The sequence below is a fragment of the Ixodes scapularis genome, unplaced genomic scaffold (assembly GCF_016920785.2).
Source record: "Ixodes scapularis isolate PalLabHiFi unplaced genomic scaffold, ASM1692078v2 PGA_scaffold0__279_contigs__length_252992795, whole genome shotgun sequence".
Classification (NCBI taxonomy): domain Eukaryota; kingdom Metazoa; phylum Arthropoda; class Arachnida; order Ixodida; family Ixodidae; genus Ixodes; species Ixodes scapularis.
Window position 1 is genome coordinate 121,038,626 of NW_024609835.1, and position 23,108 is coordinate 121,061,733.

Here is a 23,108-nt window from a genome sequence, read left to right on the forward strand (position 1 = left end):
TTTTAAACTTCAACGCTCAACCTCATTATAGATGTTAAAGTACGAGTTAAAAATTCGCAGTGCGTGCATAAGGGTGACAGATGAAACCCTCGTACCGGTCTTCAAATTCAAGCTAATCGGAAGAGGAGAGTCAGAAATGTCGGCCCCTCCGCCGTCCACCGGCTCCAGAAGCGAAGCCAGTCGCAATTAGGGTCGCACTTTGCCCGCTTAGGTGCGGTTTGAAGCCGTGTTGCAGGGCGACTGTTCTCACCCAGTATGGCACATTAAAACTTTTTCAACCGATGTTTCAAGACTAGACTAGGCTATTTGACATCAAGCGCCAATTCTTGACACACATTATTCTCTCAGACACGCAAAAAAAAAAGTAAACTGGAACTTTAGAGTTAACTAGCTGACAAATGAACTAATTTTGCCTCTTTGCAAGCGGCCTACAGACCACCAAATTGGCCTCGAGGCTATCAGAAACCTAACACAATTTCCCTCTTTTTTTTTTTTTGAAACAACATCAAAGAAAGTTTATGGTGTTATCGAACTTTCCAGCGCTTACCATACAGGCAAAATATTCTCAGCCACTTTGCTGTGGACGCACGCGCCGCGCCCTATATCTCCCCCCCCCCCCCCCCCCAAGAAAAAAAGTTATGGCGCATGCTTAGAATGGGTTCCACAGCCATGTTTTAAATATATGACTGCACGAGGGCGAATCCCGAAATGATCTATACATAAAAATGAAGATGTCAACACTTCTATAGGATATTTACACTTTTATTACAGTAGTGAGTCTTGGTTCTGTGAAACGAAAATGTTTTGTATCGTATCCTTCCGACAGCAGATCAACTTTCAAGGGAATATTTGCTGGTGATAAAGGTAGTCCTGAAATAAATAAAGTGGTACAATTAAGATATGTCAGATCACGCAATATGTTTTGGTAAAAACAAAAATTCCTGCATAAGGGTGTCACGTTGTCATGCTATATGTTCGTGACAAAGCAATTGAAACGCTTTCATTTCAGGCCCGCATATTAAAAGTAGCATAAAAAACGAAAAAAAAACAGGATGACGTTTGTAGGCGACTCAGTTTGAACTGCACTGAATTCTAGATTTAAGAGATATAACCCAACCACACGTACAATATTCTTAGAAAACTATATATATTGACTCTTTCCCATCTTCGTTGCATGAAATATCAGTAAAAGCATAGTTATTCATTTTACTAGAGTATAAACGCCTAATCTCACCAGAATAGTAATCTATCTCTATCCAAAGAAGCCACCGCCGAGACCGCCGTAGTGTCCACCGTAGGATCCACCGTAGGATCCACCGTAACTTCCTCCGTAGTTGCCACCAAAGCCGTGCCCGAAGCCGCCGTGGCCACCGAGGCCGTAGCCTCCGAGGCCGTGGCCACCGAGGCCGTAGCCTCCGAGGCCGTGGCCTCCGAGGCCGTAGCCTCCGATGCCGTGGCCCAAACCGAAGCCTCCGGCAGCGGCGACGGCGAGAACAACGCAGAAGGCGGCGAGGGAAAGCTACGACAAGAACAAGAAGTAATTTGTAATATGTTAATTTCACAAAACAAAAAAAGAATTGTTGTGGCGACCACATTACTGATCTGAACGCGATCGTTAATACGGAATTTCAAATTAGCTTTGTGATATGGGTATGACAATGTAGTCAGCAGATGGGAACATTCGGTAAGCGACTAAACCCAGAAATGAATAAGTAACTGACCAGTGTTCACGAGTGTTTTAATTTAAGAAGTTGAAAAAACTGCCCTTCGGTTAAGTAAAATCGATTATGAATACTTAATTTTTAATTTTTTTTTTTTTGCGATATGCTATTCTCAGGAGAGCTTCAAGCATGCGTTTGAATAGTCGGTTCCCAACACAAGTTTAAAGATATGAAATGCAAAGGTTTCGAGAGTTCAAGTGATGTTCTAAATGATTATAAAACATAGGCTTACTTTTTGCAAGGCCTCAGGATAAGGTGGCCAAGAAAGTGGCTACTGTCATCGTAAAATAGATGCCTGTTTTATCTTCTTCTGGAGGGAGGTGTTGCTTCGGGCGCACTACCGTAATATAAATGAGGCTCAAAATAGGCAGCTAATTTCCTCTTGAGAAATTGCGTTTTCGTGACAAATGACCACGCTGAACTTTATGATACAAGTGAATATGTAATTAGTTGTAAAATATAAATTTATAATTACAATGATAAAATCAAATCTTAGTTACTATGTTAATCAGGAGTATGAATAACCTTGCTTAAGACTTTGTTAATTATCTGCTTGCAATACGAATCCTAAGATAAACGTGAACAAAAATAGAAAAGCTAATATCCTAATATATGTGGAGTAAAATATTAGTTATGACTTACAGCAGTCTTCATGATGTGGGACGGTAAGGCAAGTCCGTTTCGGGCGATTTCGGATTTGGAAGTGATGAATCCTAAGACCTGGGGAGTTTATATATCTTATCGAGAAGGGGGAAAGTACGCTCACAAGCGAGGCTATTTTTTTTTTATTCTTTAGCACACGCGAACGCTGCACCGAGGTTTAACTGTGATTGGCCGAACCAGCGTTTTTTTTACTCGTAGATTCGGTTCTCTCATTCACGTTTGCTTTATAAAACCAGAGCATTGAATTAAGCTCGAAAATCGCAGTGTAAAATAATTTGTTTTTGGATCACGTATGCCCTGAAAGAATGTTATCGCTGGGAATGCGTAATGACAACATAAAAAATCACGTTTTAGAGTAGACTTTCGACATCTCGGCACTTCAAAACGTGCAAATAATTATTCTAAAATTTTTCTTTTTTATTATTAGCAGTGTACCGTTTTATCCGTATTAAGTACACGGCTATCAGAGAAGAGTCTAATAAGTAAAAGTAGGCTGATGTCTTCTGTTTCAAATAGCTCATGCCTAGTTCTGGGCATTTAATCGACTAACCCACCGATTAATCGATTAATGCTTAAACCACGAGTAATATTTTTAAACCAGTTATTGAGCTAAATTTTGACGAACACAAAAACTAAAAATGGAACGCATTCACCACGGAGACGTGAACGAGTACACCGGTAAAAAGGCAAACTTTAGTTGAAGTGTTGACCTAAAGTAAACTGTAGGGGGACATCCGTAACTCCATAAGAGTGAGGAAGGTTTAGCTGTACCGGCCACCTCAACCTGTACTAGTGTCCGCTTAGCGCAGCAGAGAATAATATCAACAATCAAAAGAGTTCGATATTGACGAACGCCTTTGCCTTTGCGGCTGAAGGAATCAATTTTGAGTGTGAGCGTCTTTTCACTGTTTTCATGTATGCATAAAGCTTGTTTGAAAATCCGAAATTTTACATTGAGCCGTTTATCACGTATTCAGCAAAAGCAAAACATTTAATTTTGAATAAAAACTATCATGTGCGGGAATGAACGAAACTGATTCATCAATTAATTAGTCGATTAAAGGGTGTCGATTAATGGGAGTAATATTTTAAGCGACGCTCAACCCTAATTGAAGTGTATTCATATGTGGTTTCTCCAGAAAAAACTAACATAATTTCTTCATCATACGCAACTGCAGGTACTTCGATCGAACTTTTAAATGAGGCCATATATTTGGAATCCATTTTTTTTGTTGAAGGTGTAATAAATGTTGATCGTATTTTTAGTCTAGCTCCTCCTTTTTTAAATATAACTTGTATTGCTCTCGCGTGCGTTCTGTTGTACGTTATGCAAGTTCAATTTGGGATCCCTCCTGACAAAACATGAATGAACGGACTGAAAGAAAATCCAAATTGTGTGGCTAGATTTCTTGGATGTCCACATACATTTTAGAGCCTGCTTATGTACGTTACATGAGAAATAAATTAAAACAAATCGACAATTTAAATGCAGGACAGAGGTTTTAAAGTTTTCTTGCACGATCCATCGAGAAATGAAATAAGCTACCGTGTGAAATTCTGGATACCATTTTGCTAGAGTTATTCTTTAAAATATTTCAAAGGTGCGCGAGGTTTTTTTTTTCTCTTTCCCTTTACTCCTCGCGTAGTACTTGATAAATAATACGCAAAACCACCCGAACCTCGTAAACTATCGAGAACCTTCTGTTAAGAGTGTAGTGCTATTGAGTGTTAATTAAATGATTCCTTAAGCCTGCACGTGTATCGTGATTGATCGACAAGGTAACGCACGTAGCACTCAAGCGGAGCCATTCTGGGCTCTATATACAGCTGTTTATTTTTATGCGTTTCCGTCTTTCGTTCGTGTAATTTTAGCCGATATATCTGGCGGGCTCGGTGCTTTGAAGGTAATGCGCTGGCCCCCTGTTGGCGGATTCGAGCTCAGTCCGGAGTGCCCGCTTTTTGACAGGGGCTTCTTCTGGAGAGGTAGCATTGTAACCGAGGTTTTCGTCACTCTTCCGACATACAATAATGCGATTAGATAGGCCAGTTTGTAGATTGCAAAGGGTATAAAGCGCCGAAAAAACACGGACTGAGACAAGATGTCCTTGTCTCGGTTCGTGTTTTTTCGGCGCTTTATACCCTTCGCTTTCGAAACTTCACCCGTGGTTGAAATTAATCTGAAGTTTTTCGCTAGGGCATGGTAGATGACCCTCGCTTGTTTTGACAGTCCTAAATTTAATCTTTTTCGAAACCTATGTCTTTCACACAGTAAAAAACAATAATAGTAGAATAATCATTATTGATTTATTATCTTCTGCAGCATTGCTGCAGTTATGTGAGGTCGAAAAGGCTCTGAACCGACGATGAAAATGAACAGTCTTCGACCGGCATTTGCAATTGCGTTTCACCCGCTACTGCAGAGAGTTCCGCCGTTTTTTATAATAAAATTCGCAAGAGATCGAACTGGATCTTCAAAAAACAAAACACCTTTGCAACCTTTTTGCGAAAGTGGTTAAGTCGCCAGTGTCCATGCGGGTTAGCGTGTTTCGATGCACCCTAACTTTGGCAGGACGCTAGGCACGGAAATCCGCTGGAATACAAAAAATGACTAAAATCATCATTTTAATTTTTGGAACGTGGTCATGTGCTAATCTTTTAAGGATGCAGCAACCTATTGAGAGCACTCAGGTAGTGGTGTTTCGTTTTAGAGCGCAGCTCTTAGGCCCCCGTTTCTGGGTTTCGTGGCTTCGGCGTCGGCGTCGGCGTAACAGCGCTAAATTTAGCAGAAAAACTGACGTCACGTGGGCTCAACACCAATTCAAGTTCCCGCTAAATTTAGTGGGGAGAAGGCCGTCCTGTGACTTGGTGTCACATCACCTATAAACAAATTCAGTTTCCACGCTAGATTTAAAGGGCAAACTCGTTTTTTTGTTTTTTTATAAGCGTTACAGATTTGGTAAAATGAGCCGTGAAAGTTACACTTATGCTGTTTGTGCAGGTTAGTTATACTGCCAGGCGAACATCATGTTGGTGGCAAATCTTTGCAATAAGTCGGCAATTTATTTTTAAAAAAATAATTTACTTTTTAATTAGTGAAAATATACATATGGTTTCAATTAGAAACTTACTGAGGGTAATTGAAAACCACTAAATCAACTCTTTTTAGAACGACTTGAAGCGCGTGGGAAACTCGGGGGCGCACCAAATTTACCCCTCATGCAGCTGGCGCAGAGCTAGCAGTGGCTAAACGCGACGAGGTAGAGGGGATTAGCACGAGAAACTGGTATCTCGTTCACTAGGCAAAAGTGAATCCCACTTGGCTGCCCCCATGTTGTTTACCACTAGACACATGACCGTACCAAATCCTGAGGCTTTTAAGCGAAACTGAGCCAAGGTTTGTGTTGCTATTGCTGTAAAAAGAACATGATAAACTATTATTCAACACTGTTAGCCGCAGAGATCAGTGTCTAGCTTCGATAAAAACTCAGAATACAGCACCGCTGCTGACGGCATCTAGCGGAAGCATTGCGAAGGTGCCCGAGTTTGTGTCGTAAAAGCACATTTTGGATTTAAAACAAACTAAACATAACTTATCTCGTCACTACAGTTATGAAGATCCAGAAGCAATTATTTGTGCGCGATACTTCGGTAAAATCTAGACGCAAAACTATGAAGTCATGGGTCTAGTGTTAAAAACTGTGCGATATGGCGGCGGCCAATTGCTGATCACTTTCAGCTGCCCATTTATCGCTCTAAGGCTTTCTACCTCGTTACAAAACGCGGATGAATAGATTATCATCGCGTTCCGGCACTGCTTCACTCTAAGAAATGCCTGCGCGTCTACGTACCCGCAATACACTCGAAGAGCCTGTCTGCGATCTACGAAATATATAAATAAAAACATATATATGTATTTTTTTATGTGAATGTTATTAAATATCCTTCTTCATCAAGCATAAACAACTGCAAATTATAGGCATAATCGTTTAGCTTCTATTTAAAACCCAAAATTTATTTTATGCCGTTTTCTGAACTATGTACAGAAAAAAAATAATAACATAACACTTGAACGTTTCACGGCGGCCTTCGCACAGGTATTATTTAAACTTTATAACTAAATACAGTGCCTGGCAGAACTAATGCCGATAAATACAAAGCTCTCCGCTAAGCTTACGACTATTCCTTTATTTTCACTTTTTTGACAGGTTGTCTTTTGTCAAGGCCAAACGACCATCCTTTTGACCACGAGGGTAGACCGAGATGGTTTACGTAGGCAAACATAACAGACGGAAGGCAGTTGTGTGCCGTTCAAGCAATTTCAGGCTCTATTCTTCTAGACGTTGAGGAAGTAAAGTTTATACGACATTAACACTGTATTTTGTAAGATGCGGGACGTGCATGCGGATACGTCACGTGTTTCGTGACCTCGCAGAAACAAGTGAATCGAGGGACAGATAAAAAAACGGAGTGCGGAACATTTTGTGCATTTCTAATTCAACAAAACGCCCTTCTTTGTCGGGATACAAACAATATGCAGGGAGTTTTTAATAAGGGCATTGCAGCGCTTTTAGACGAGTACAAAGAAGGGATTAGACACACACGACCGCTCGTGTGCGTCTAGTCTCTTTTCGTCCTCGTCTAAAAGCGCTATCATGCCCTTGACATCCGATTACTAACTACCCTAGCATCCTGCATTGATGTTTGTAGTAAGCAGGCTAAAAATTAGAGAAAGAAACAAAATTGCCTTAGGGTGTCTGTAGCCCTGGAACGAAGTTGATGGCCATGGCGTACACTGGGAAAGTGAAAAATGGGTTATAATAATGATCAATCAATCAATCAATCAATCAATGTTTATTAAAGTGTCCAGGAACAACCAATCGGTCTTAGTGCTGGCACACTAAAAAAAAATGAGCAAAAACACACACATACAAACACGCATACACACGAGCGCAGAAGGAGAACGTAGTTCTCCAGTCTGAGAATAAAAATATTAACAAGTATGAAAAACACTCAGATTAACAAGGGAAATCAAAAGCACAAAACAGAGACATCACCAGGTGTGAGAGCAAAAAGCAAATACTACATCAGCGCTTCAACTGATCAGCCCTTTTCCTGCAAGAGGAAGATTTGAACAGCATTTCCGAACTTGCTCCCGCATGAGTTAAAAATATCAATTGTGTCAGAGTAGCGATTATAACACTCCGCCGATCTTTGGATCGGGTTTAGGTTGCTAAAATGTCGAGCTATATAAAAAGATGATTGGAGCCGTGTAGGCACACGTGGAACTCTGAGGCTCACTTCGGACAGAAGGCTGGGAGAGTTAATCGAGCCGTGCAGGGTCTTAAACAAAAACAACAAATCTCCCTTCACCCGACGCTGCTGGAGGCTCAACAAGTTGACAAGTTGCGAGTTACACACACCGTTCAGACAAGGATCACCATTCTCAAGGTAACGATATTTAAAGATAGAAATAAATTTGTTTTGGACTCGCTCGACAGATGAACTGTTAGTTTTGGAAATGCCGTTCCAAACAACCGAGGCGTACTCTAGCTGGGATCTAACTAAGGAACAATACAGCGTAAAAAAAGCGGACGGGCTTTTGAACTCCTTCGTTATGCGAGACACGGCACCTAACGTGCGCAAGGCCGATTGAACCACTTTGATGACGTGAGTGTCAAATCTCAAGGTTGAATCAAAGACAACTCCAAGGTCCCTCAGTTCACTTACACGTGACAGCAGTTCGCCATGATAACTATATGGAAAGAATATATCATGGGTCTTGCGAGAATATGTCATTATTTTTGTTTTAGAATGATTCAAACGGAGGTCATTGTCTAAACACCAACGACCGAAGGAATATGCGTCATTCTGAAGCGCGATGCAATCCTCTAAGGTCGATATTTTTTTGTAAAGTTTTATATCATCAGCGTACTGCAGAAATGAAGAATTTAATATAACTCGAGAGACATCATTTACAAAAATATTAAAAAGGAGGGGGCCCAAGACAGATCCCTGAGGCACTCCAGAGCTTGCCCTGTACAAGGACGAGGTAGTATTGTTGACGCGGACGTAGGCATGCCTATCAGACAAATAGCTTTTTAACAAATTGTATACCGAACCACATACTCCGTACGAAGAAAGCTTGTATAAGAGGATGTTGTGGTTGACTACGTCGAATGCCTTACTCAGGTCGAAATAAAAAACGTCAAGCTGACCTCTATTACAAACTACTTCAGAGGCAGCAGACATAAAAGATACGAGATTGGTGGATGTCGATCTGCCGGACATGAAACCATGCTGATTAGGAATGACTATACTACGAAACTTGAAGGAGAGAAATTGATGGATTACCATTTCAAAGAGTTTGGAAAAAGAAGAGAGAAGAGAAATCGGTCTGTAATTAAGAACATCACCACTATTTCCAGATTTCAGTACCGGAACAACCACTGCCAGTTTCCAGTCGTCAGGGAATATCCCTGACGTCAAGGAGTTATTGAAAATTGTGCACAGTATAGGCGTAAGTAATTCATGATAAGCCTTAACAATTGCAGCGGGTATCCCGTCATGACCTGCAGACAATGTGGGTTTCATTTTCTCAATACATAGCCTAACACATTCCTCGTCGACAACCACAGAACCTAATGAGTCGCCAAAAACGTTCGAGTGAGGCAAAATAGATGAGGAGCAGTTATTATTATTAATGTAAACTGACGCAAAGTGATCAGCAAACAACTCAGACATGCCCTTCGCACTGTCGCTATGCTGATTCAAGACGATTTCGGACTCAATATTCTTCCCCAAGCGCGATTTAGCGTACCTCCAAAATTTCTTGGGATTTTTAACAAGATCTGATTCCACCGAGTCATAATGCGCCTGGCGATCACGGTTTAAAATTTTCTTACATCGCTTTCTGCAAATTTTAAATTCAACTTCCCACTTTTGGGGAACACTTTTCTTAAACCTCCTGTGCAAAAAATCTTTCCGTTTTAAAAGCGTTCTGAGTTCACGAGAGAACCATATAGGGAAGCGAGATTTTTTAGACGTTTTAAGAGGGATATACATGTCCATAGCCTCCTGAACAACAGTTGTGAGGAGATATACTTGGCCGTTGATATCAGACGACTCCAGGATAGAAGCCCAGTCAACACCCGAAAGATGGTGATACATTCCAGTGTAGTCCCCCGCTGAATACTTATATGATGTGTGTGGGGAAGGACCATTAGAGGGACTGAGGACCGGAGGATCAAAAATAGAAAGAACTACATCAAGAGCAGGGTGATAGCTATCCTCAGGAACCATAGAAAGTTCACTTCGAGCCACATGTATACCGTCCGTGTTTGAAAAGCATAAATCTAAAGCATTACCTTGGTCGTTTAGAATGTTATTGTGCTGTCTAAGATCTAAAAAGGAAGTAAAGTTGAGGAGATAGTTGCACTTTAGTTTACAATAAAAGTTGCCAGTAAGGACATTGAATTGTGTCCAGTTAATCCCTGGAGCGTTAAAATCCCCCAAGATTAAGATATTGCTCCCCTGTGAATCATTAATAGTATTTTCAATGTCAGCAAGACATCTTTGGAAATCATCTGGTGTCGTCTGAGGAGGAAGGTAAAACAGACCTATTAAAATACGTTCTCTGCTAGAACACTCAATTTCAACCCACAGAGACTCAGGAAATCTCTCCAGATCCTCACGTCTTCGTGAACTATATTGTTTGTTAACCGCGACCAATACACCGCCTCCTACTCGGCCCCGGGAAGAGAAATCACGATCATGACGGTAGACTTCAAAACAAGGCGGAAAGTAGTCGGAGGAACTAACACTAGGACATAACCAAGTTTCCGTTAAGCAAACAATTGAGTAATTAGATAGAGTAATGTTGGCAAAGAAACATTCAGCTTTCGTCCGCAGGCCACGGACATTCTGGCAAAACAAATCGACGTTACTCATCTTTGTATTTAGTGTTGGGCTTGTGGGCTTCTTCAGACGAGTGAAGGAGTTCTTGACGAAGAGCGCCTCTGAAAGGTTTAAAAAGACAATCCTTCGGCCACAAAGCTGGGTCAGAGAGTTTCTCAATGTCTTCGGCTGCTACAGAGACGTGAAAAGAGGCGTAAGTGTTGTAGCGAGTCTTCAGTCGGTGGCACTTCAAGTTTTCCACATCGAGGGAACACAGATGCCCAACGACGTCAGTGGAGGTGGTGACCGGATCCAGCTTGGTCACAAACAACGCCCTCCGGCGGGAAGATGAGGGGGCAACGCTCAGCTTGCACGCCACGGACGCTCCGGCTTGCGCGGGGATTCGAGACTTCGGGCTGATCGGATTGGGCTTCACAGGAAGTGGATCATCTACCGACGCCTCGCTCACCAGCGCAGAGGCCGGTGCCTGCGGGCTCATCGGGTTCGGCTTGCCAGGCAGCGCATCATCTTTCGTCGTCCCGTCTGCTGGTGCACCTGCAGGCTTTGCAGAGAGAGCCGAGGCAGGAGGGAAGCGCAGGGCTGCAGCAAATGTTTTTCCTCCACAGGGCCCTGCCTGAACTTCAACATCAGTTCTTGCACGCTTACCAAGCACATCGCGTAAGCTGCGAACTTCCGCCCGGAGACAGGCGATGGAGCCTGCCTGGAGCTCCGCCTGCTGTCTCTGCTCACGACGGAGACGCGCGTTGTCTTCACTGAGGGAAGCAACCTCCTCGGTGAGGAAAGAAATTCCTTCCAGCGCGTCGAGGAGAAGGGACCGAAGGGACTGAAGGCTGGCGTCCCCACGTACGTCGAGGCCATCGGGAGAGGAGGCAGGCAGCGTCGCCGGACGAGTAGGGGAGGCCGATGGCGGAGGAGGAGAGCGGGCGAACTGGTCGTCGAGGTCACCGGAGACCGCGCCGCTGACGTTAGGCCTAGCTCCACCGTTGATCTTGGCACAGCTTTGGCAGACAAATGAACTCACCTCACGCTGAAGAAATGTGCGTTCGGTCTCCGGAAAGCATACGCACTTCGTATGCGCGCGAAGTTGGCACTCAGTGCAGCGAAGAAATCTTTGTCGTCCGTAAAAACAGCGAGAGCAAATCAGACATGCATCCTTGCTGGGCGGCATCTCCGCAGCGAATTAATAATAATAATAATAATAATAATAATAATAATAATAATAATAATAATAATAATCAATCAATGAATATATTTTATAGCGCCCAGGAACGACCTTTTGGTCTTGGTACTGGCACACTGAATGGAAATGAATACATAAAGCACACAAATACAGAAGAGATATGCACTATACAGAAACTGAATATAACCATACACAAGACACACTGAGCTGAATAATAACAAAATACAATTTCTAGGTCTTGTTGACAATGAAGAGGAATTTCAGTAATGTAAAAAGTGTGAGACGCACTCAAAGCGAATACTATACGAAGCAGTAGCACAAGGACAGACCCAACAATGTCTGTGCTCTCCTAAATCGAACTTAGAGTGAACCACAATCATTATTCACCCGCCGGAGAGGTCTTCAATAGAAATGACCAATGCCCTGTAGCACGAGTTAAAACTATCCAGTTTCTCAGAGTACTCAGTCAGTCTAATAATTGGGCTTAAAAGACTAATTTTTTAGGAAATATAAAAGAATGATTGATTCCGAGTAGGCACACGTGGAACCCTAATGCACACTTCAGACAAGAAGCTTGGTGAATTAATCGACCCATATAATAATAATACTAAAATTTATTCAGTAGTGCAGGTACAGCCAGTTGTGTGTCGGGTCCGATTAAAGCCATCAGGGACTTGTGGGACCAGACCCTTCACTGGAAAAGTACAAAAAAGGAAGTTCGCATGGAATAACATCACGTGCAGAAAAAAAAAAGCAAATAACATACAGATTATTCACTTCGCAGGATGTAGTCGGAATGTTTGTGTCAGTGACTTGGGTGCAGCTGTGAAGATGAAACTATAGCAAACGTTGTCTTGATGAGTGAGGAACTTACAATCATTAAAGTCATAAAGGTTAAAAAAAAACACTCATGCATGAGTATTTTTAAACACTGTAAGAGTAGATTCGAAGACACAATACTTGATGACATTTGTGTGTTGTATGCTACACTCTTCAGAATTCCCTGTAACGCACGATCAATTCTTGAGTGCCAAAAGAGTGGACAGCTAAAAAATACGCTTATGCCATACGTTAGTGTACTATACACGAACTCATCTCTGTTACGTCACAGCGCGATGGTGGCGCGTCGGTCGCACTTCCGGTCTGGAGCTGTGGGCAGAAGTCCCCATGCCAGACGTGTATTTCTGCGTTGTTTTGAAAGGAACGAAACAAAAACTTGCCTTCTCGTCAAAACGCCGCGACTGGGGCCGCACCAAAAGTGTCGAGAAAGGTTTGAGGGTCAGTTTTCACGTGCTGGGTGCGTCCGAGAATATGGATATGTGCCATGAAAAGGGAAAAGCAGACGCCGTCGGACAACGATTGCTTGGGGGGGAAGCACTTTGGGTTGAATTCACGGATACTTGTGGTCATCAGATTTATTTGTTTTGTTCCAACATGAACGACAGAAAACCGTCAAGTTGTGAGGACCACCTGCCGACTACGTCCAGTGCGTCTTCAAGTTCAAACGGCCACCTGATCGTTCGGATTGTCGTCGGCTCTTTCAAACGTTTCTGCTTGTCGTCTGCTCTCTTAGACGACGCCGGCCCGTAGACCAAATCTTGGCCCGGTACTTGCGATAAAAAGTGCACGCCTCAAAAGACTTAAAATGTAAAGGTTGGTAAGCAGGCTCGATGTAAACAGCAGATACAAGATGTTGATCATTGTTACCAGTGACCATCACCGACTTGCTAGGCCTAATTGGCATGGTCTGATTCTGCTTTAGATTTTCAATATCGACGTCGACCATCTCAGCTACGGTTCACGCTTTCGCAGCCCGAGCGATGTTGCGACTGAATATTGCGAGGGAAATCTCATCATGCGAATCAAGGTTTAGCGTACATTCTGCGGCGTCCACGCGGAATGAATCGCCGCATGTTACATTATTGACGCGGAGTTTTGTGGTGTAACAAGCCTTGTTAATCTCGCCGAGGCCGCTCAAGTAGTCAGACATTTCCAGGAAGACGTAGAAGCAACAATTCGAACGCGAAAAAGGGCAGGGGGACTCACACAAACGCCGATAACATCGCATTTCAATGGTTTGTTTATGGGCGACGGCGAGCTTCTTGACCACACCCCCATCGCGCATGCGCGGCGCCGGTGGCGCCCCCTAGGGGCGCTCCGGTTTGTTTGTAAACAACAGGTATGAGGTGGTGAGAGAGATTTGGAAAGGGGGTCATGGTGCCTGGCTTGACTTTTGGAAACGCAGTGCTATGCATGAAATCCGAAGTGCATGCGAGACTAGACATAAAACAACGCGGAGTAGGTAGACTGGCTTTGGGGGCACATTGCAAAACGCCGAACCAGGGAGTACAAGGAGACATGGGATGGGCGTCATTTGAGAGCAGGGAAGCGGTGAGCAAGATAGAATTTGAGGATAGGTTGAGGCAAATGGATTGGGAGCAATGGGCACGAAAGTTTTTCAGCTGTTTATACATGAGCAGTGTAGACACAATGTGGAGACAGCGCACTAGGAAATTAAGAGGAAAGTATTTGGGCTACAGCGAAGGTACGGAAGAGCAAGTCTCAGTTAAGAAGAAAGTTAAGGGCACAGGAAGAGATCGGTGGCTAGAGGGAATGCAGACAAAGACGGCTCTGGAAAGCTATAGATTAAACAAAACAGTTATTGCCAAAGAAAGCATTTATGACAATTCTAGGGGAAGCTCATTGCTGTTTGAGGCGAGAACGGGTGTTCTGCGAACCAGAACATACAGAGTGAACTACCAGGAAATGGATACAGTGTGCACTGCTTGTAGAGAGGAGGACGAGACGGCTGAGCACATGATACTCTACTGTAAAGGACTTCACTCTATGCCTACCGAAGACAACATAGATTCAATAAAGTCATTGGGTTTGAGAGACAGCGAAGGGAGAAAGTGGATTTCAAGACTGCAGAGATTACCAAGCAAAGATTAAGTGAATGGTGGCAGAAATGGAGAGAAAACTAGGTATTTTCTTATTCACTGATGGCAAGGGGGTTTCATAGCTTCACTTTCTTTGCACTTCGGAGTGAATATAGATTTCACATTTAAATATTCTAAGCTTAAATGGTAAAACAAAATGGCTAGGTGGCGTAAGCTACCGCCCGATCCAAAGGGCTCAGCCGTATTCATTCATCCATCCATCCATCCATCCAAACATGAGTTCGTGTATAGGCTAACGCGTGCATAATGCTCTTTGTAATTGACAAAGGTAGAAATGATTTGATATTGTTAAGCATACATGAGACGGTTCTGAATCGTTGGCATATATATGACATGTGAGACTTCCATGAGAGGTCACTGTCGGAGTGAAGGCCTAAATACTTTACGGAGCTAACATATTCAACATGTGTACAGTTAGAGCATGAGCAATTGATGTTGTGGAGAAATAGCTGAGAAGTCAAGCTTACATTTCTTAAAGGGCTATGAAAGCAGACCAACTTCGTTTTTGAAGCATTTACCCGAAGCTTGTGGGCGAAAAACCAATCAATTATTTTAGCGACATCGATCTGAAGCATTTCAATTGCGCGCTCCTACATTAGATGTCGAGAAAATATAAGGGTGTCATCGGCATATTGAAATATTTTAGAGTTGTGATTGATGTTGAAATATCATTTACGTAGATGATAAAAAATAATTGAGACAAAATAGAGCCTTGTGGAACTCCGGAAGTCAGGAAAACGAAAGAGCTGCGTACCTTACCCACTGAAACAACTTGGGTACGATTTATTAGAAAACTTTTTAACAATGCGTGAAATGGGCCACAAAAGCCCAGTCTGTAGAGCTTGTCTAAGAGGATATTATGGTTTACGGAATCAAACGCCTTGGAAACATCAATAAAGAGTGCGCACACAGACATGTTATTGTCAAAGGAAGAGTGTAGAATCTTCGAAAATTCTTTATGAAGATTAATGGTACCACGGCCAGTGGTACCATTTGACAAACAACCTGTCAAGAAAGTGAAAATAAAGGAATAGTCATAATTGGCAGACAACCTGTCAAGAAAGTGAAAATAAAGGAATAGTCATAAGCTTAGCGGAACACTTTCTATTTATCGGCATTAGTTCTGCCAGGCACTGCATTTGTTTATGAATTTTAAATAATAAATGGGCGAAGGCCGCCGTGAAACGTTCAAGTGTTATGTTATTATTTTTTATGTACATAATTAAGAAAACGGGATAAAATAAATTTTGGGTTTTAAATAGAAGCTAAACGATTATGCCTATAATTTGCAGTTGTTTATGCTTGATGAGGAAGGATATTTAATAACATTCACATAAAAAAATACATATATATGTTTTTATTTATATATTTCGTAGATCGCAGACAGGCTCTTCGAGTGTATTGCGGGTACGTAGACGCGCAGGCATTTCTTAGAGTGAAGCAGTGCCGGAACGCGATGATAATCTATTCATCCGCGTTTTGTAACGAGGTAGAAAGCCTTAGAGCGATAAATGGGCAGCTGAAAGTGATCAGCAATTGGCCGCCGCCATATCGCACAATTTTAACACTAGACCCATGACTTCATAGTTTTGCGTCTAGATTTTACCGAAGTATCGCGCACAAATAATTGCTTATTGATCTTCATAACAGTAGCGACGAGATAAGTTATGCTTAGTTTGTTCTAAATCCAAAATGTGCTTTTACGACACAAATTCGGGCAACTTCGCAATGCTTACGTTAGATGCCGTCAGCAGCGGTGCTGCATTCTGAGTTTTTATCGAAGCTAGAAACTGATCTTTGCGGCTAACAGTGTTGAATAATAGTTTATCATGTTTTTTTTTACAGCAATTTTACAGCAATTGTACAGCCTGAGGCTTAAAAGCCTCAGGATTTGGTACGGTCATGTGTCTAGTGGTAAAAATTGTACAACATGGCGGCAGCCAAGTGGGATTCACTTTTGCCTAGTGAACGAGATACCAGTTTCTCGTGCTAATCCCGTCTACCTCGTCGCGTTTAGCCACTGCTAGCTCTGCGCCAGCTGCATGAGGGGTAAATTTGGTGCGCCCCGAGTTTCCCACGCGCTTCAAGTCGTTCTAAAAAGAGTTGATTTAGTGGTTTTCAATTACGCTCAGTAAGTTTCTAATTGAAACCATATGTATATTTTCACTAATGAAAAAGTTAATTATTTTTTAAAAAATAAATTGCCGACTTATTGCAAAGATTTGCCACCAACATGATGTTCGCCTGGCAGTATAACTAACCTGCACAAACAGCGTAAGTGTAACTTTCACGGCTCATTTTACCAAATCTGTAACGCTTAAAAAAACAAAAAACGAGATTTCCCTTTAAATCTAGCGTAGAAACTGAATTTGTTTATAGGTGATGTGACACCAAGTCACAGGACGGCCTTCTCCCCACTAAATTTAGCGGGAACTTGAATTGGTGTTGAGCCCACGTGACGTCAGTTTTTCCGCTAAATTTAGCGCTGTTACGCCGACGCCGACGCCGAAGCCACGAAACCCAGAAACGGGGGCCTAAGAGCTGCGCTCTAAAACGAAACACCACTACCTGAGTGCTCTCAATAGGTTGCTGCATCCTTAAAAGATTAGCACATGATCACGTTCCAAAAATTAAAATGATGATTTTAGTCATTTTTTGTATTTCAGCGGATTTCCGTACCTAACGTCCTGCCAAAGTTAGGGTGCATCGAAACACGCTAACCCGCATGGACACTGGCGACTTAACCACTTTCGCAAAAAGGTTGCAAAGGTGTTTTGTTTTTTGAAGATCCAGTTCGATCTCTTGCGAATTTTATTATAAAAAACGGCGGAACTCTCTGCAGTAGCGGGTGAAACGCAATTGCAAATGCCGGTCGAAGACTGTTCATTTTCATCGTCGGTTCAGAGCCTTTTCGACCTTACATAACTGCAGCAATGCTGCAGAAGATAATAAAACAATAATGGTCATTCTACTATTATTTTTTTTTACTGTGCGAAAGACTTACGTTTGGAAAGATATTAAATTTAGGGCTTTCACTCGCAAAACAAGCCAAGGTCATCTACCGTGCCCTAGCGAAAAACTTCAGATTAATTTCAACCACGGGTGAAGTTTCGAAAGCGAAGGGTATAAAGCGCCGAAAAAACACGAACCGAGACAAGGACATCTTGTCTCAGTCCGTGTTTTTTCGGCGCTTTATACCCTTTGCAATCTACAAACTGGCCTATCTAATCGCATTATTGTATGTCGGCAGAGTGACGAAAATCTCGGTTACAATGCTACCTCTCCAGAAGAAGCCCCTGTCAAAAAGCGGGCACTCCGGACTGAGCTCGAATCCGCCAACGGGGGGCCAGCGCTTTACCTTCAAAGCACCGAGCCCGCCAGGTATATCGGTTAAAATTACACGAACGAAAGACGAAAACGCATAAAAATAGACAGCTGTATATAGAGCCCAGAATGGCTCCGCTTGAGTGCTACGTGCGTTACCTTGTCGATCAATCACGATACACGTGCAGGCTTAAGGAATCATTTAATCAACACTCAATAGCACTTCACTCTTAACAGAGGGTTCTCGATAGTTTACGAGGTTCGGGTGGTTTTGCGTATTATTTATCAAGTACTACGCGAGGAGTAAAGGGAAAGAGAAAAAAAAAACCTCGCGCACCTTTGAAATATTTTAAAGAATAACTCTAGCAAAATGGTATCCAGAATTTCACACGGTAGCTTATTTCATTTCTCGATGGATCGTGCAAGAAAACTTCAAAACCTCTGTCCTGCATTTAAATTGTCGATTTGTTTTAATTTATTTCTCATGTAACGTACATAAGCAGGCTCTAAAATGTATGTGGACATCCAAGAAATCTAGCCACACAATTTGGATTTTCTTTCAGTCCGTTCATTCATGTTTTGTCAGGAGGGATCCCAAATTGAACTTGCATAACGTACAACAGAACGCACGCGAGAGCAATACAAGTTATATTTAAAAAAGGAGGAGCTAGAATAAAAATACGATCAACATTTATTACACCTTCAACAAAAAAAATGGATTCCAAATATATGGCCTCATTTAAAAGTTCGATCGAAGTACCTGCAGTTGCGTATGATGAAGAAATTATGTTAGTTTTTTCTGGAGAAACCACATATGAATACACTTCAATTAGGGTTGAGCGTCGCTTAAAATATTACTCCCATTAATCGACACCCTTTAATCGACTAATTAATTGATGAATCAGTTTCGTTCATTCCCGCACATGATAGTTTTTATTCAAAATTAAATGTTTTGCTTTTGCTGAATACGTGATAAACGGCTCAATGAAAAATTTCGGATTTTCAAACAAGCTTTATGCGTACATGAAAACAGTGAAAAGACGCTCACACTCAAAATTGATTCCTTCAGCCGCAAAGGCAAAGGCGTTCGTCAATATCGAACTCTTTTGATTGTTGATATTATTCTCTGCTGCGCTAAGCGGACACTAGTCAGGTTGAGGTGGCCGGTACAGCTAAACCTTCCTCACACTTATGGAGTTACGGATGTCCCCCTACAGTTTACTTTAGGTCAACACTTCAACTAAAGTTTGCCTTTTTACCGGTGTACTCGTTCACGTCTCCGTGGTGAATGCGTTCCATTTTTAGTTTTTGTGTTCGTCAAAATTTAGCTCAATAACTGGTTTAAAAATATTACTCGTGGTTTAAGCATTAATCGATTAATCGGTGGGTTAGTCGATTAAATGCCCAAAACTAGGCATGAGCTATTTGAAACAGAAGACACCAGCCTACTTTTACTTATTAGACTCTTCTCTGATAGCCGTGTACTTAATACGGATAAAACGGTACACTGCTAATAATAAAAAAGAAAAATTTTAGAATAATTATTTGCACGTTTTGAAGTGCCGAGATGTCGAAAGTCTACTCTAAAACGTGATTTTTTATGTTGTCATTACGCATTCCCAGCGATAACATTCTTTCAGGGCATACGTGATCCAAAAACAAATTATTTTACACTGCGATTTTCGAGCTTAATTCAATGCTCTGATTTTATAAAGCAAACGTGAATGAGAGAACCGAATCTACGAGTAAAAAAAACACTGGTTCGGCCAATCACAGTTAAACCTCGGTGCAGCGTTCGCGTGCGCTAAAGAATAAAAAAAAAATAGCCTCGCTTGTGAGCGTACTTTCCCCCTTCTCGATAAGATATATAAACTCTCCAGGTCTTAGGATTCATCACTTCCAAATCCGAAATCGCCCGAAACGGACTTGCCTTACCGTCCCACATCATGAAGACTGCTGTAAGTCATAACTAATATTTTACTCCACATATATTAGGATATTAGCTTTTCTATTTTTGTTCACGTTTATCTTAGGATTCGTATTGCAAGCAGATAATTAACAAAGTCTTAAGCAAGGTTATTCATACTCCTGATTAACATAGTAACTAAGATTTGATTTTATCATTGTAATTAAAAATTTATATTTTACAACTAATTACATATTCACTTGTATCATAAAGTTCAGCGTGGTCATTTGTCACGAAAACGCAATTTCTCAAGAGGAAATTAGCTGCCTATTTTGAGCCTCATTTATATTACGGTAGTGCGCCCGAAGCAACACCTCCCTCCAGAAGAAGATAAAACAGGCATCTATTTTACGATGACAGTAGCCACTTTCTTGGCCACCTTATCCTGAGGCCTTGCAAAAAGTAAGCCTATGTTTTATAATCATTTAGAACATCACTTGAACTCTCGAAACCTTTGCATTTCATATCTTTAAACTTGTGTTGGGAACCGACTATTCAAACGCATGCTTGAAGCTCTCCTGAGAATAGCATATCGCAAAAAAAAAAAAATTAAAAATTAAGTATTCATAATCGATTTTACTTAACCGAAGGGCAGTTTTTTCAACTTCTTAAATTAAAACACTCGTGAACACTGGTCAGTTACTTATTCATTTCTGGGTTTAGTCGCTTACCGAATGTTCCCATCTGCTGACTACATTGTCATACCCATATCACAAAGCTAATTTGAAATTCCGTATTAACGATCGCGTTCAGATCAGTAATGTGGTCGCCACAACAATTCTTTTTTTGTTTTGTGAAATTAACATATTACAAATTACTTCTTGTTCTTGTCGTAGCTTTCCCTCGCCGCCTTCTGCGTTGTTCTCGCCGTCGCCGCTGCCGGAGGCTTCGGTTTGGGCCACGGCATCGGAGGCTACGGCCTCGGAGGCCACGGCCTCGGAGGCTACGGCCTCGGTGGCCACGGCCTCGGAGGCTACGGCCTCGGTGGCCACGGCGGCTTCGGGCACGGCTTTGGTGGCAACTACGGAGGAAGTTACGGTGGATCCTACGGTGGATCCTACGGTGGACACTACGGCGGTCTCGGCGGTGGCTTCTTTGGATAGAGATAGATTACTATTCTGGTGAGATTAGGCGTTTATACTCTAGTAAAATGAATAACTATGCTTTTACTGATATTTCATGCAACGAAGATGGGAAAGAGTCAATATATATAGTTTTCTAAGAATATTGTACGTGTGGTTGGGTTATATCTCTTAAATCTAGAATTCAGTGCAGTTCAAACTGAGTCGCCTACAAACGTCATCCTGTTTTTTTTTTTCGTTTTTTATGCTACTTTTAATATGCGGGCCTGAAATGAAAGCGTTTCAATTGCTTTGTCACGAACATATAGCATGACAACGTGACACCCTTATGCAGGAATTTTTGTTTTTACCAAAACATATTGCGTGATCTGACATATCTTAATTGTACTACTTTATTTATTTCAGGACTACCTTTATCACCAGCAAATATTCCCTTGAAAGTTGATCTGCTGTCGGAAGGATACGATACAAATCATTTTCGTTTCACAGAACCAAGACTCACTACTGTAATAAAAGTGTAAATATCCTATAGAAGTGTTGACATCTTCATTTTTATGTATAGATCATTTCGGGATTCGCCCTCGTGCAGTCATATATTTAAAACATGGCTGTGGAACCCATTCTAAGCATGCGCCATAACTTTTTTTCTTGGGGGGGGGGGGGGGGGAGATATAGGGCGCGGCGCGTGCGTCCACAGCAAAGTGGCTGAGAATATTTTGCCTGTATGGTAAGCGCTGGAAAGTTCGATAACACCATAAACTTTCTTTGATGTTGTTTCAAAAAAAAAAAAAAAAAAGAGGGAAATTGTGTTAGGTTTCTGATAGCCTCGAGGCCAATTTGGTGGTCTGTAGGCCGCTTGCAAAGAGGCAAAATTAGTTCATTTGTCAGCTAGTTAACTCTAAAGTTCCAGTTTACTTTTTTTTTTGCGTGTCTGAGAGAATAATGTGTGTCAAGAATTGGCGCTTGATGTCATATAGCCTAGTCTAGTCTTGAAACATTGGTTGAAAAAGTTTTAATGTGCCATACTGGGTGAGAATAGTCGCCCTGCAACACGGCTTCAAACCGCACCTAAGCGGGCAAAGTGCGACCCTAATTGCGACTGGCTTCGCTTCTGGAGCCGGTGGAGGGCGGAGGGGCCGACATTTCTGACTCTCCTCTTCCGCTTAGCTTGAATTTGAAGACCGGTACGAGGGTTTCATCTGTCACCCTGCTGCACGCACTACGAATTTCTAACACATACTTTAACGTCTATAATGATGTTGAGCGTTGAAGTTTGAAAAATGTTATGTCCCCACAAACGAAATTTTTAGAAATTAATTACATTTCTCAGTTAGTAATCTATCTATTATATTTCGAGGTATTTGAAAAAGTGTAGATAAGCGTATTTACTCCTATGTAAGCACAATTATATCTGAAGTAACACGGATTTGTAAAGGGGAGGTCAGTTCAATCTAACTGATGCTCCTTTTTTAAATTTCTCAGCTCCAATTCTTTTCCGTTAGGGAAAGGTGAACGGGATTGATTTCGACATGTCGCAAGAGTTCAACCGTGTTAATCATGATTTGATACTACAAAAACTCGCTTTAGATGGGTTTAGCCCACAAATGTGTGCATAGTTTTCTTGTTAGCTTGGTGATCGTCGCAACTCTTTCGGGTTGATAGTAGCTACTTTGACGAGTTTGTTTCGAAATGTGGAGTGCCTCAGGTCTCCATCCTGAGGCCGCTTCTATTTATTTTATTAATAATTGATGTTGTTTCCTGTGTTAATGATGCAAAAATTATTCTCTTTGCCGATGATGTTAATCTGTTTCTAAGTGGGAAGTCACTGGTGTATTGCACTTGCCATCAAGCTGACACAGAACATGTTTCAAATTGGTGCCTCAAAAACTGCTTGACGCTTAACCCCGAGAAATCTAAACTTATTGTGCTATCTAGAAAGCGTGAGTTCATTGGTTTTTCTGACATCCTTGAAAGCACCTCGTTCCCCCGAGTATCTGTTATCAGGGATCTTGGTGTTCATATTGATTGTGCACTGGTTTTCAATGAACACGTGTCCATAACCGTTAATGCTGCCTTTAGAATGCTAGGCGTAATTTCTCGTGTGTGTCGCCAATCTCCATCTCCATTTTGTGTGTTGCATTTGTTTAAGTTACAAGTTAGATCACTGTTAGAATTCGGCTGGGTCATCCCTAATTCTTTATTCATATCACAGGCAACTGTAATCGAAAACGTACAAAAATTAATGATTATAATAGTAAACAACAACTATATTGAACGAGTGTATTTTTGCTTGTACAA

The 23,108-nt window shown here is 41.8% G+C and overlaps 1 protein-coding gene across 1 annotated transcript in view; it reads left to right on the forward strand.

Annotated features, from left to right (window-relative positions):
* The window catches only part of LOC121837268 (glycine-rich cell wall structural protein-like), a 48,727-nt gene extending 27,896 nt beyond the window's left edge, over nucleotides 1–20,831 (forward strand). The window contains exons 2-3 of the mRNA XM_042292852.1: nucleotides 1,238–1,537; nucleotides 20,565–20,831. Coding sequence (XP_042148786.1) covers nucleotides 1,238–1,537; nucleotides 20,565–20,831 — 567 coding nt within the window. The remainder of the gene's footprint in view (nucleotides 1–1,237; nucleotides 1,538–20,564) is intronic.
* The last annotated feature ends 2,277 nt before the right edge of the window (nucleotides 20,832–23,108 follow it).